The 15,000-nt window shown below is 43.2% G+C and overlaps 1 protein-coding gene across 10 annotated transcripts in view; it reads right to left on the bottom strand.

The window, feature by feature from the left end:
- smoc1 (SPARC related modular calcium binding 1) overlaps positions 1-15,000 on the bottom strand; it is a 170,224-nt gene that overhangs the window by 66,860 nt on the left and 88,364 nt on the right. For 8 of the 10 annotated variants that reach the window (XM_031829354.1, XM_031829356.1, XM_031829353.1 and 5 more), the window contains 2 exons: positions 14,904-14,993; positions 6,386-6,466 (listed from right to left, as the gene is read on the bottom strand). In XM_031829354.1, the coding sequence (XP_031685214.1) occupies positions 6,386-6,466; positions 14,904-14,993 (171 nt within the window). The remainder of the gene's footprint in view (positions 1-6,385; positions 6,467-14,903; positions 14,994-15,000) is intronic. The other 2 variants (XM_031829357.1, XM_031829363.1) reach the window with 1 other exon arrangement.

Below are 15,000 nucleotides of genomic sequence, written 5' to 3'. Positions count from 1 at the left end.
GACAAACAGCCTAAAGCAAACACATTACCATGGTTTCCTAGAGAGACGCCCCAAGAGGAAGTGAGGCTCAATGATAATTATATCAATATTTTGCTGAACACATTGATCATCTAGAAAATGTTTGTCCCCATTTGCTATACCTTCCTCTCTTTCTCATTGGCTGTCACCTCCTCTCATGGCTGTCCCCTCCTCTTCTCTCATGGCTGTCCCCTCCTCTCTTCTCATGGCTGTCCCCTCCTCTACTCTCATGGCTGTCCCCTCCTCTCCTCTCATGGCTGTCACCTCCTCTCCTCTCATGGCTGTCACCTCCTCTCCTCTCATGGCTGTCCCCTCCTCTCTTCTCATGGCTGTCCCCTCCTCGCATGGCTGTCACCTCCTCTCCTCTCATGGCTGTCACCTCCTCTCATGGCTGTCCCCTCCTCTCCTCTCATGGCTGTCACCTCCTCTCCTCTCATGGCTGTCACCTCCTCTCCTCTCATGGCTGTCACCTCCTCTCCTCTCATGGCTGTCACCTCCTCTCCTCTCATGGCTGTCCCCTCCTCTCATGGCTGTCACCTCCTCTCCTCGCATGGCTGTCCCCTCCTCTCCTCTCATGGCAGTCCCCTCCTCTCCTCTCATGGCTGTCACCTCCTCTCCTCTCATGGCTGTCACCTCCTCTCCTCTCATGGCTGTCACCTCCTCTCTTCTCATGGCTGTCACCTCCTCTCTTCACATGGCTGCCTCCTCTCCTCTCCTCTCCTCTCCTCTCCTCTCCTCTCCTCTCCTCTCCTCTCCTCTCCTCTCCTCTCCTCTCCTCTCCTCTCCTCTCCTCTCCTCTCCTCTCCTCTCCTCTCCTCTCCTCTCCTCTCCTCTCCTCTCCTCTCCTCTCCTCTCATGGCTGTCACCTCCTCTCCTCTCATGGCTGTCACCTCCTCTCCTCTCAACCTCCTCTCCTCTCCTCTTCTGTCTGAGCGGCTCTCAACATCTCCAAAGCAAAAGGTCAAAGAAAACAGTCCAGGACTCTAGAGTGGTCACAGTTAAGAGCCTGCTATAAACACAATATTCTCTCTAACACTCTCTCTCTCTTTCTCTCCCTCTCTGAAAGACACATAGCCAGCACCCCCCTTCTACTCTCCACGCAATCACTACAAAGGTGTCTTTCAGCTGTGGGGTAATCACCACAATGATGTACAGCTGCAGTGATCGGTAAGCTGCTCTGACAGCTGACTCTTAAAGTTAATGAGGGAGATATGTCTCCAACTTCAGTGATTTTTGCAATTCGTTCCACTCATTGGCAGCAGAGAACTGGAAGGAAAGGCGGCCAAAGGAGGAATTGGCTTTGGGGGTGACCAGTGAAATATACCTGCTGGAGTGCGTGCTACGGGTGGGTGCTACTATGGTAACCAGTGAGCTGAGATAAGGCGGAGCTTTACCTAGCAAAGACTTATAGATGACCTGGAGCCAGTGGGTTTGGCGACGAGTATGTAGCGAGGACCAGCCAACGAAGAGCATACGGGTCGCAGTGGTGGGTAGTATATATGGCTTTGGTGACAAAACAGATGGCACTGTGATAGACTGCATTCAATTTGCTGAGTAGAGTGTTGGAGGCTAATTTGTAAATGACCTTGCCGAAGTCAAGTATCGGTAGGAGAGTCAGTTTTACGAGGATAAGTTTGGTAGCATGAGTGAAGGAGGCTTTGTTGCGAAATAGGAAGCCGATTCTAGAATTACTCTCAGATTGTTAAGGAATACTAAAAGCTATCAATCCCTGGACAAACCTGCTGTTCACTATTTAACAAACACACACACAGTCCCTGTCTGAGGAGTGACAAAATCTGCCTCCTCACACACACACACACACACACACACACACACACAAACACTCTCTGTCTGAGGAGTTACGCAACGTCGTGTCCCTGTCCTCTCAGGACATGACATGTTAATGAGAAACAGGAAGCCAGTGTTGCCACAGCAGTTCCAAAGAGCTTTCACTCTCAATCTGTTTTTACATAGGATATAGCCTGGTTATTGTTAAGAGCATATAGCCTTTGGTTTATTCAGCTAATCTTTTCCTACTATGCATTGTTGGTTAAGGGCTTGCAAGTAAGCATTTGGCTCATTTGACAAATAGCATTACATTTTATTTTATTAGAATACAGTCCTCCTTTCAGAATATAGTCCTCCTCTCAGAATACAGTCCTCCTTTCAGAATACAGTCCTCCTCTCAGAATGCAGTCCTCCTTTCAGAATACAGTCCTCCTCTCAGAATACAGTCCTCCTCTCAGAATACAGTCCTCCTCTCAGAATACAGTCCTCCTCTCAGAATACAGTCCTCCTCTCAGAATACAGTCCTCCTCTCAGAATACAGTTATCTCAGAATACAGTCCTCCTCTCAGAATACAGTCCTCCTCTCAGAATACAGTCCTCCTCTCAGAATACAGTCCTCCTTTCAGAATACAGTCCTCCTCTCAGAATACAGTCCTCCTTTCAGAATACAGTCCTCCTCTCAGAATACAGTCCTCCTCTCAGAATACAGTCCTCCTCTCAGAATACAGTCCTCCTTTCAGAATACAGTCCTCCTCTCAGAATACAGTCCTCCTCTCAGAATACAGTCCTCCTTTCAGAATACAGTCCTCCTCTCAGAATACAGTCCTCCTCTCAGAATACAGTCCTCCTCTCAGCATACAGTCCTCCTCTCAGAATACAGTCCTCCTCTCAGAATACAGTCCTCCTTTCAGAATACAGTCCTCCTCTCAGAATACAGTCCTCCTTTCAGAATACAGTCCTCCTTTCAGAATACAGTCCTCCTCTCAGAATACAGTCCTCCTCTCAGAATACAGTCCTCCTTTCAGAATACAGTCCTCCTCTCAGAATACAGTCCTCCTCTCAGAATACAGTCCTCCTCCCAGAATACAGTCCTCCTTTCAGAATACAGTCCTCCTCTCAGAATACAGTCCTCCTCTCAGAATACAGTCCTCCTTTCAGAATACAGTCCTCCTTTCAGAATACAGTCCTCCTCTCAGAATACAGTCCTCCTCTCAGAATACAGTCCACCTCCCAGAATACAGTCCTCCTTTCAGAATATAGTCCTCCTCTCAGAATACAGTCCTCCTCTCAGAATACAGTCCTCCTCTCAGAATACAGTTCTCTCAGAATACAGTCCTCCTTTCAGAATACAGTCCTCCTTTCAGATTACAGTCCTCCTCTCAGAATACAGTCCTCCTTTCAGAATACAGTCCTCCTCCCAGAATACAGTCCTCCTTTCAGAATACAGTCCTCCTCTCAGAATACAGTCCTCCTCTCAGAATACAGTTCTCTCAGAATACAGTCCTCCTCTCAGAATACAGTCCTCCTCCCAGAATACAGTCCTCCTTTCAGAATATAGTCCTCCTCTCAGAATACAGTCCTCCTCTCAGAATACAGTCCTCCTCTCAGAATACAGTTCTCTCAGAATACAGTCCTCCTTTCAGAATACAGTCCTCCTTTCAGATTACAGTCCTCCTCTCAAAATACAGTCCTCCTTTCAGAATACAGTCCTCCTCCCAGAATACAGTCCTCCTTTCAGAATACAGTCCTCCTCTCAGAATACAGTCCTCCTCTCAGAATACAGTTCTCTCAGAATACAGTCCTCCTCTCAGAATACAGTCCTCCTCTCAGAATACAGTCCTCCTTTCAGAATACAGTCCTCCTCTCAGAATACAGTCCTCCTTTCAGAATACAGTCCTCCTCTCAGAATACAGTCCTCCTCTCAGAATACAGTCCTCCTTTCAGAATACAGTCCTCCTCCCAGAATACAGTCCTCCTTTCAGAATACAGTCCTCCTCTCAGAATACAGTCCTCCTCTCAGAATACAGTCCTCCTCTCAGAATACAGTCCTCCTTTCAGAATACAGTCCTCCTTTCAGAATACAGTCCTCCTTTCAGAATACAGTCCTCCTCTCAGAATACAGTCCTCCTTTCAGAATACAGTCCTCCCTGGCCTGGCTGGTCTAGTCGTAATGTTGCAGCATCAGGTGTCTAAGACAAGGCCTCAACTCTGTTCCACTTGAAATATTGACTGTAATTCAAATCCACAAACCTTTGGGGAGCAACATTACAACATTATACCGGGACAGTCTGCTGTTCTCTACTGCATCAATAGCCACTACAGGGGGAGGCAAATTGAGACAGACTCTGGCCAGGACTCAGACTCTGTTCGTGCTCTGGCAGTTCCAAGGAGAAGAGAGGGAGTCAGCAGTGTGATTCAGTCTATACTGAAGTAAACTCCTCACCCAGTGTGATTCAGTCTGTACTGTAGAAAACTCCCCACTCACCTCTGAGTCGTAAATGACACCCTATTCCCTATATAGGGTGCTATTTGGGACGTGCCCCTGCGTATCTATACAGAGAATAGGGTTTTATTTGGGATGCACCCTACATCTATTAGTCACTATTCTAACACCCCCCCCCCCCAGCCCACTCTCTCACTCTGTTCTCTTTCTCTGTCCCATTATCTGTAGCGTGAAACCAACTCGGTTCCAGAGAGAACGACTGGGCATACCTAGGGGCTGCTGTAAGCGTTCAGGGTTAATTGTCATGGAGACACAGACCGGCTAAACAAATTACACCCAGAGAAACACGATCCCGACGTTGTAAGCTATCCTCTCCCCATCACTGTTCCTCCAATTTAAGTATTTCATTTGTAAAAGGTCTGGAAACAAAGAAGTTGTGCAACCTGTCTCATGAGAGGCAGTGATCTGGCAGTAGTATCATAGAAAGGCCTACAACCATGTCTGAGAGACCAGAATATATGAGCTGATCTGGCAGTAATATCACAGAGACCAGAATATATGAGCTGATCTGGCAGTAGTATCATAGAGACCAGAATATATGAGCTGATCTGGCAGTAGTATCATAGAGAGACCAGAATATATGAGCTGATCTGGCAGTAGTATCATAGAGACCAGAATATATTAGCTGATCTGGCAGTAATATCACAGAGACCAGAATATATGAGCTGATCTGGCAGTAGTATCATAGAGACCAGAATATATGAGCTGATCTGGCAGTAGTATCATAGAGAGACCAGAATATATGAGCTGATCTGGCAGTAGTATCATAGAGACCAGAAAATATTAGCTGATCTGGCAGTAGTATCATAGAGAGACCTGAATATTTTAGCTGATCTGGCAATAGTATCATAGGGAGAGCAGAATATATTTGCTGATCTGGCAGTAGTGTCAAAGATTGACCAGAATATATTAGCTGATCTGGCAGAAGTGAAAATGGGAGAGCAGAATATATTTGCTGATCTGGAAGGAGTGTCATAGATTGACCAGAATATATTAGCTGATCTTGTAGTAGTATCATAGGGGGACCAGAATATATTAGCTGGTCAAGTAGAAGTATCATAGAGACCAGAACAAATTAGTTGATCTGCAAGTAGTATCATAGGGAGACCAGAATATATTAGCTGATATGGCAGTAGTATTATAGAGAACAGAATATATTGGATGATCTGGCAGTAGTATAGAGACAAGAATATATTAGCTGATCTGGAAGTAGTACCATAAAAGAGACCAGAATATATTAGCTGATCAAGTAGAAGTATTAAAGAGACCAGAATATATTAGCTGATCTGGCAGTAGTAGCATAGAGACCAGAGTATATTAGTTGATCTGGCAGAAGTATCATAGAGACCAGAATACATTAGTTGATCTGGCAGAAGTAGCATAGAGACCAGAATATATTAGATGATCTGGCAGTACTATCATAGAGACCAGAATATATTAGATGATCTGGCAGTAATGTCATAGAGAGACCAGAATATATTAGATGATCTGGCAGTACTATCATAGAGACCAGAATATATTAGCTGATCTGGCAGTAGTATCATGGAGACCGGAATATATTAGCTGATCTGGAAGTAGACACTGGGAGAACAGAATATATTAGCTGATCTGGCAGTAGTATCATAGGGAGACCATAATATATTAGCTGATCTGGCAATAGTATCATAGGGAGACCATAATGTATTAGCTGATCTGGCAGTAGTATCATAGGGAGACCATAATGTATTAGCTGATCTGGCAGTAGTATCATAGGGAGACCATAATGTATTAGCTGATCTGGCAGTAGTATCATAGGGAGACCATAATATATTAGCTGCTAGTCTCACACTTAAATCAGCAAGAGCAAAATAAACCCAAATCTCTTAATCATTTTAGAATTTAAAGGTGCAATCTGCTATTCAAACAACAACAAAGTGGTATTCCTAACATGTTTTATGTAAGAAGCAGAGGGATCGAGCTGGAGAGATGTAACCACTCTAAAATCAATCCCAGATTGGCCCTTTAAACCAGTCATCAGCAGTGAGAGTTTGATGGGAAAGTTAACCATAATAGATTGTAATTGTAGACAGCTCTCACCGGGTCGCCTGGTGCTGGAACTGTTCTGTTTACTCTCCTTATAAACCAGCTGTTTGATCCACAAGGTCGGAGCCGTAATCTCTGCAACGATACAGGTAGAGAACAGGGGCGCGTTTAGCAGGATACAATGTTTTGGAACGTTCAGAAATATGCTATTTAGAACAAAAATGCCTCTCTGACATGTAGTATAAGGAATCACGTTGGCTCTGTTCATTGGAATTTCCATTTTCATCGTTTGAGAACATGGATCAGGTACAGTCAGAATACATCAGCAACAGAAACTACAGTACAGTATGAAGACAAGGTAAAACTGCTCCTCCAATAGAAATCACCGATCACACTTGTTGGCATGGCAACATTGACTAGCTAAGCTCATGCGTAGAAACACGTCATCGGGTCTAACGGTCGTGTTTCTGTTGAACCAGGCCATCCAATCAAAGGCACTCCTCCCATAGAAAGTTGTTTTTGACAAAAATGAAAACGTGTCAGTTTGTCACATTCACAACGTTGTAGTAATGACAGGTTCAGCTACTGAATGTCAGTTTGTCACATTCACAACGTTGTAGTAATGACAGGTTCAGCTACTTAAAACGCTGGCTCGAAGCTAGGATACATTTTTCACGTCTCCAATTGACTTGCCAAACAACTAAACACCGGTCTGGTCGGTCAAGTCTGCTTCGCAATTCGGTCCCGGAAGTTGTGCGATGTTGCACCTCTGGGTTTGAAAACTCTGCGCTTATAACATATATAGGAGGTTGGAGCTGTGGGCTCTGCAACGAGATAGAGGCAGAACGACAGTATATGATTAGGGATTCTATATGTGATTCTATGATATTAGTAACCTACTGGGTCATTGATAATGGAATTTATATGTTTAAATTAATGATTACAATATTCCACCCTGAAACCATATAATTGTATGAAATGTATTAGAATCATAAAACTATAATCGGATGATGTGTGTAGTTTTAGTCAGAATTAGAACAAGGACCTTTTGTTCCTTCTTAGTGTGTAAGCAGGGTGCAAGTGGGAAACAAATGATAAGAGGAGCTATCGACAGACAAGCTGGACCACTGTGTTCCTTACGGGATATTCTGTCTCCACGTGGAGGGGAGAAACTGTGTGGCTTGCAGAAGATGATGGAACATGTTGTAGATTAAACAATGTATCTGTGTAGTGGAAAAACACAGATTGTCTGAGCAAGGCGTAGTTTAATATTTGAACTTGTATGTATGTGCGTAGGATATCTACTGTTTGTGTGTGAAGGTATGTGCGTAAGGAACCCGCATAAAATGGATGGCTTTGTACAAAGGACTAGGACGTCCTCGTGAATAAACATTTAGACTAATTGTAGCTGGGTCTCCGTCTGTTTCATTCAACCAGTATCTTACAAATTCTCTAGTAGTTTAATAGAAGTTTAATTGAAAGTTTAATTGAAGTTCAGTTTAAGAACATTGAGAACAAAATCCTCATATGAATTTGGTCCTTCGAGCCGGATCCCAATACCTGTCCCTGCCGTCCGAAGGTACCACGCCGAAAAACCGTGCATGGGAGGGTCGTTGACCCGTAAATTAAAGACCTGTCCCCTGACATTGGGGTTCCATAACAGGCTGGTATATATCTAAGGTCGACGATGACGAGATCCAACCAACATTGCTTTTCCCAGTCTTCAAGACGAAGGTCAGTAATCTTTATTCACGAATTTGGGGGGGGGGGGGGGGGGGTGATTTAAGATATCTTTGATTTGATGTTCTAAAATATTTGGCATTTATGTCGATGGTTAACTAATTGTGCAGGTCCGAAATGACCCTACCCTAATGGCGCTACCATAAATAAAGTTTACCTTAATAGATCTGTCCAACTTTGTGACAGCATGCAGGGTTTGTTAACACAGGGATATAAATAGGTATTCTGAGATAGGATGGTGATTCTGTAGTAATAGGATAACATAAATGGTTAACTAACATGTAGTAAATTAGCCATAGATCAAATTCAAAAGACATACCTAAAAAAAGTCCTCGTGAAACTGGTTGATAGACAGCGAGGATATAAACTGGGTTTTGTTTTTGTGAAATAGACGGTAATTCTATGCGAACAGGATAACCCAAACCAATTCAAAAGACAATGCTGAAATAGATTCCAGAAAGAGAGGGAGTAAGGTACGATATATTCACTTTAAAAGTCCTTTGACACAACAGAAAACAGGTTGCCAACCGGGACTTTACGACCCCTGGGAAATAGCTTATAGATAAAGATTCCAGTAAGGAGAAACACACATCGAGACATAAAACATAGAGTGTGAGAATATACCATAGAACATAACTATAGTAATTGGATAACGGTAGAAAGCAAACACATAGATCATAGAGACTTAATATATATACACATAGATCATAGATATATACACATAGATCATAGAGACTTAATATATATACACATAGATCATAGAGACTTAATATATATACACATAGATCATAGATATATACACATAGATCATAGATATATACACATAGATCATAGATATATACACATAGATCATAGATATATACACATAGATCATAGATATATACACATAGATCATAGATATATACACATAGATCATAGATATATACACATAGATCATAGTGACTTAATATATATACACATAGATCATAGATATATACACATAGATCATAGATATATACACATAGATTGTGGGAAAGAAAGTACGAAACATGGGAAGTAAATCCTCCAAGGGAACCCCGGAATTAACGGTAGATGAGAAATATATTCCTGCAGGGAAAAGATAAGAGGAACATCTATTTTGGCCCGAAATGGAGAGAAAAAAGGACGAATTTGACGGATGTTTAAATATAGGAAAACTGGAATCAATGATTAAACAAATAAATAGGGTTTGTGGAGACAAGGCAGATAAACAACGGGCAGAGGGGACACAGCGATGGTTAGCCGAGGCGAGGAAGAGAGGGAGAAAAGCAAAAGGGAACTACTAAGAAGGAAGAGACACAGAAAGGAGGACAGGATTTAGCAAACCTTATTGGGAAAGTGGATAGAGGTAGAAAAGGGTTGAGGTGAGAAAAGACAAAAGAACTCTGAAGAGAGAAGACAGAGAGGGACCTAAATGTTACAACTGTAGCAAGCCAGGACATTTGGCTAAGGAGTGTGAGGAACCATGAATGCACTGCGATAAGGTGGGCCACAATCACCGAGACTGTAGAGAGAAAGAGGACAGAAAGGATAGGAGAGAGGATCAAAGGCAAGAACAGAGAGACTCAGAAGAGGAATAGAAAGGAGGCTAAAAGTAAGAAAGAACAGACAGGAGCAGAATATCTGATTGCCACTCTTGGGGAAATTGGAGGAAAGAGCAGGAAAGATTGTAAAAGGAAAGGGGAAACATGGAGAGTAGAAAATGGATAAAAATACAAATGAACCCGAGAACAGAAAGTGCTACAACTGCTATAAAACAGGCCACATGGCAGAGGATTGTAAGGCCCCACCAAAGAACAGCAGACAGAGAAGGTTTAGGGATAGACAGACTAAATGGGTTTTAATGTTGTTCATTTTATTTTACAGGGACAGTGCACATTAATCACAGTTGTGTGTGTTTAATGGCTGGGTATTCCTATCAAGCACTTTGAGAGACTGTTTGCAGACAGACTAAATGTGTTCTAATGTTGCAAAAGCAAGCTTGGGCTAAACTAGTAAAGTAGTGGGAGAATTTCATAGATTTAAAGAATGGAATTATCATTATTATTAGGTTTTGTTTGTTTAGAACCTAGGGGTCGCCTTTGGGTTTGAGGAGATTTCCATGTTTCCTAGAGAAACGATATCTTAAAGGGGTACACACGAACATGGAATATTATAAGTTTTTCTTTTCCAAGTTTTAATTAAAATTGTGAATTCTTTAGATAAAGGGAATGTTCTGGGAACCTGGGATACAACATGGAGAAAATGTTTGATGGTTTTTCTTTAATTTGTCTGCTATAGTAAGAAACTCTAATGTGAAAGGGTGGTGTGACTTTTGATCTCTATCTTTCCTTTGTGGTCTGATCTGTCTCATGGGAGGACCATTTGGAAAATGAATTTGAGGTCATTTGTGATACTGATTTTAAGGTAATTTGTGTAATTGATAATTATGAACGAGTTTATAATTATTTTACATAATTTGTAATTCGAACCAATGAGAAGAAAGAAATGGCATAGCCTTGGACTTAACATATAGACTTATGTTAAGTATTCAGGACATATTCTAAGCCAACAGGACAGGGCTATATGACATCTGTGGTGATCCAGGATCATTGAGAGGACGAGATAAACTTACTCAAACTACGTAATAACCTTAGAGATTACTACCATAGACAGGTGATTTTTCAAAAAATCCATGAGTTCAGACAGGGAGACAGGGAGACATTTAGTCAGTATTTGGAACAACCTATACTTGATTCTGATGGTTGTGGGAAGGAGCGACAGATAGCAGAAAAGGCAGACGGAGTAGGGCTGCTCCACCCTATGAGGAGGCCTAAGGTGACCTTGATGGTTTGGGAGTATTAGGAGGAGAAGGGCTCCTCCACCCTATGAGGAGGCCTAAGGTGACCTTGATGGTTTGGGAGTAGTAGGAGGAGAAGGGCTCCTCCACCCTATGAGGAGGCCTAAGGTGACCTTGATGGTTTGGGAGTATTAGGAGGAGAAGGGCTCCTCCACCCTATGAGGAGGCCTAAGGTGACCTTGATGGTTTGGGAGTATTAGGAGGAGAAGGGCTCCTCCACCCTATGAGGAGGCCTAAGATGACCTTGATGGTTTGGGAGTATTAGGAGGAGAAGGGCTCCTCCACCCTATGAGGAGGCCTAAGGTGACCTTGATGGTTTGGGAGTATTAGGAGGAGAAGGGCTCCTCCACCCTATGCGGAGGCCTAAGGTGACCTTGATGGTTTGGGAGTATTAGGAGGAGAAGGGCTCCTCCACCCTATGAGGAGGCCTAAGGTGACCTTGATGGTTTGGGAGTATTAGGAGGAGAAGGGCTCCTCCACCCTATGAGGAGGCCTAAGGTGACTTTGATGGTTTGGGAGTATTAGGAGGAGAAGGGCTCCTCCACCCTATGAGGAGGCCTAAGGAGACCTTGATGGTTTTGGAGTATGAGGAGAAGGAGGGGGGGGGGGGGTTGGCCAGGAAGTGAGCAAGATAGAGAGAGAGCAGAAGGAATTTGAGGAGAATGAGAGGGAGAGACGGAGTGAGGAGCAGGAGACCTGGAGCATTATGAAGGTTAGAATCTCATAATGAGCCAGGATTGAGAGAAGATAGAAGTGACACAGAATAGTTAGATGACGATGAGAAGATACCCCAATTCCCACTCATAACGTTACCCAACCCCAGAGCTGGGGACGGAATATAACCACATATAGGGCATGAACACAGAGGGATGTAGTCAGGGCATTAGAAGGAGTAGCACATCCAGACATGATAGAAGTCTATAGGGCATCAACACAGAGGGATGTAGCCAGGGCATTAGAAGGAGTAGCACATCCAGACATGATAGAAGTCTATAGGGCATCAACACAGAGGGATGTAGTCAGGGCATTAGAAGGAGTAGCACATCCAGACATGATAGAAGTCTATAGGGCATGGAGACAGAGGGATGTAGCCAGGGCATTAGAAGGAGTAGCACATCCAGACATGATAGAAGTCTATAGGGCATGGAGACAGAGGGATGTAGCCAGGGCATTAGAAGGAGTAGCACATCCAGACATGATAGAAGTCTATAGGGCATCAACACAGAGGGATGTAGCCAGGGCATTAGAAGGAGTAGCACATCCAGACATGATAGAAGTCTATAGGGCATGGAGACAGAGGGATGTAGCCAGGGCATTAGAAGGAGTAGCACATCCAGACATGATAGAAGTCTATAGGGCATGGAGACAGAGGGATGTAGCCAGGGCATTAGAAGGAGTAGCACATCCAGACATGATAGAAGTCTATAGGGCATGGAGACAGAGGGATGTAGCCAGGGCATTAGAAGGAGTAGCACATCCTAATACAGGAATAGAGGGGGATTCAGAAAATAATTGGTACAAGGATAAGTTTCCCATATTACATGTCATTGTTTAGGTATGCAGCAATGTTGATACATGGGCAGAGCCACGTATCAACCGGAGGGATGGTACAGGTAATTAGACAACACCTTGTAGAAGAAGGATGGTGGAGCAGGTTAGCCTGATGGATAATGTACGACTTTAAAAAATGTTTTTATAATAAATAAATATAGAAAATGGGTAGAAGCGTTCCCAACTTACTTGGCGGACACCATTATGGTAACAAAATGTTTAGGTCAAGATATTATCCCTAGAGTTGGTTTACTAGGATCTATCTCTTTAAATAATGGATGACATTCTAGCTAATCTGGTAGAACAAATAGAATGACAGAGTTAGGGACCAGAACAAGTAGGCATAGAAGTTGAAGATATACTAGCAGAACACATGAGGAGACTGTTTGTTAACCAAACCCGTATGTCCAAGATTTTGTTTGTCATACAGGTGAATTACAGGAGAATGTGATTCACTCAATCCAACCAGGAGACTGGGTGTAGATCCAGTCCCTGAGGAGAATAGACGGGAAGCAGCCCCGTTGGGAAGGCCCATACCAGGGTCTGTTAAACCACCACCTTGGCCAATAGAATAGCTTGGGTCCACGTTACCCATGGCGAGAAGGTATGTCCTTCTCTGCCACTAGGCAGGGTAGCCTAGTGGTTAGAGTGTTGGACTAGAGCATTGGACTAGTAACCGGAAGGTTGCAAGTTCAAACCCCCGAGCTGACAAGGTACAAATCTGTCGTTCTGCCCCTGAACAGGCAGTTAACCCACTGTTCCTAGGCCGACATTGAAAATAAGAATTTGTTCTTAACTGACTTGCCTAGTTAAATTAAGGTAAAAAATAAAAAATAAAAATGTACACATATACGCACTGCTGATCACACACAGAGTTAGGAGAGTAACTGAGTACCAACAGGGTCCGGGGGTTACCTCCTTAACGAAGATTTCCTATCCCGACCGTTCATCACTGTGGGTGATCCTAGAAGTGTGACTATGGGGTGGTACCTAGCAGACAGACTAAGGGCAGGAGAGGATTGGCGGTCTTTGGGAAGAGTAGGGGCTCTGAGCTGCATCATAGTCTTGGTAACCTTTCTGATACATCCAGATCCACCACCTGCTGGTACTAACTATATCACGCCGTTGTCATTGATAAGATTGTCTGAGCAAGGCGTAGCTAAATATTTAAACTTGTATGTATGTGCATAGGATATCTACTGCTTGTGTGTGAAGGTATGTGCATAAGGAGCCTGTATAAAATGGATGGTTTTGTACAACGGACTAGGACGTCCTCGTGAATAAACATTTTGAATTGTAGCTGGGTTGCAGACTGAGTAGTTTAATTGAAGTTCAGTTTAAGAACATTTAGAACAAAATTACCATAACAGTCATACATCGACTTAGTAACCTACTGGGTTATACATCGACTTAGTAACCTACTGGGTTATACATCGACTTAGTAACCTACTGGGTCATACATCGACTTAGTAACCTACTGGGTTATACATCGACTTAGTAACCTACTGGGTTATACATCGACTTAGTAACCTACTGGGTCATACATCGACTTAGTAACCTACTGGGTTATACATCGACTTAGTAACCTACTGGGTCATACATCGACTTAGTAACCTACTGGGTTATACATCGACTTAGTAACCTACTGGGTTATACATCGACTTAGTAACCTACTGGGTCATACATCGACTTAGTAACCTACTGGGTTATACATCGACTTAGTAACCTACTGGGTTATACATCGACTTAGTAACCTAATGGGTTATACATCGACTTAGTAACCTACTGGGTTATACATCGACTTAGTAACCTACTGGGTTATACATCGACTTAGTAACCTACTGGGTCATACATCGACTTAGTAACCTACTGGGTTATACATCGACTTAGTAACCTACTGGGTCACACATCGACTTAGTAACCTACTGGGTCATACATCGACTTAGTAACCTACTGGGTCATACATCGACTTAGTAACCTACTGGGTTATACATCGACTTAGTAACCTACTGGGTTATACATCGACTTAGTAACCTACTGGGTTATACATCGACTTAGTAACCTACTGGGTTATACATCGACTTAGTAACCTACTGGGTTATACATCGACTTAGTAACCTACTGGGTCATACATCGACTTAGTAACCTACTGGGTTATACATCGACTTAGTGACCTACTGGGTTATACATCGACTTAGTAACCTACTGGGTCATACATCGACTTAGTAACCTACTGGGTTATACATCGACTTAGTAACCTACTGGATCATACATCGACTTAGTAATCTACTGGGTCATACATCGACTTAGTAACCTACTGGGTCATACATCGACTTAGTAACCTACTGGGTCATACATCGACTTAGTAACCTACTGGATCATACATCGACTTAGGATGATGAGGAGGAACAATGAAGAACCTACCATCCCCATCTGGTAGTGTTTGGGTCTCCATGGTGGGCGTGGGCTTGGAGCCGTCATCTGGGTTGAGAGTGAGAAAGAAACGGAAAGAGACTACCAT

The sequence above is a fragment of the Oncorhynchus kisutch genome, linkage group LG7, assembly GCF_002021735.2.
Source record: "Oncorhynchus kisutch isolate 150728-3 linkage group LG7, Okis_V2, whole genome shotgun sequence".
Lineage (NCBI taxonomy): Eukaryota > Metazoa > Chordata > Actinopteri > Salmoniformes > Salmonidae > Oncorhynchus > Oncorhynchus kisutch.
This window is presented reverse-complemented; position numbering and strand designations above follow the sequence as displayed.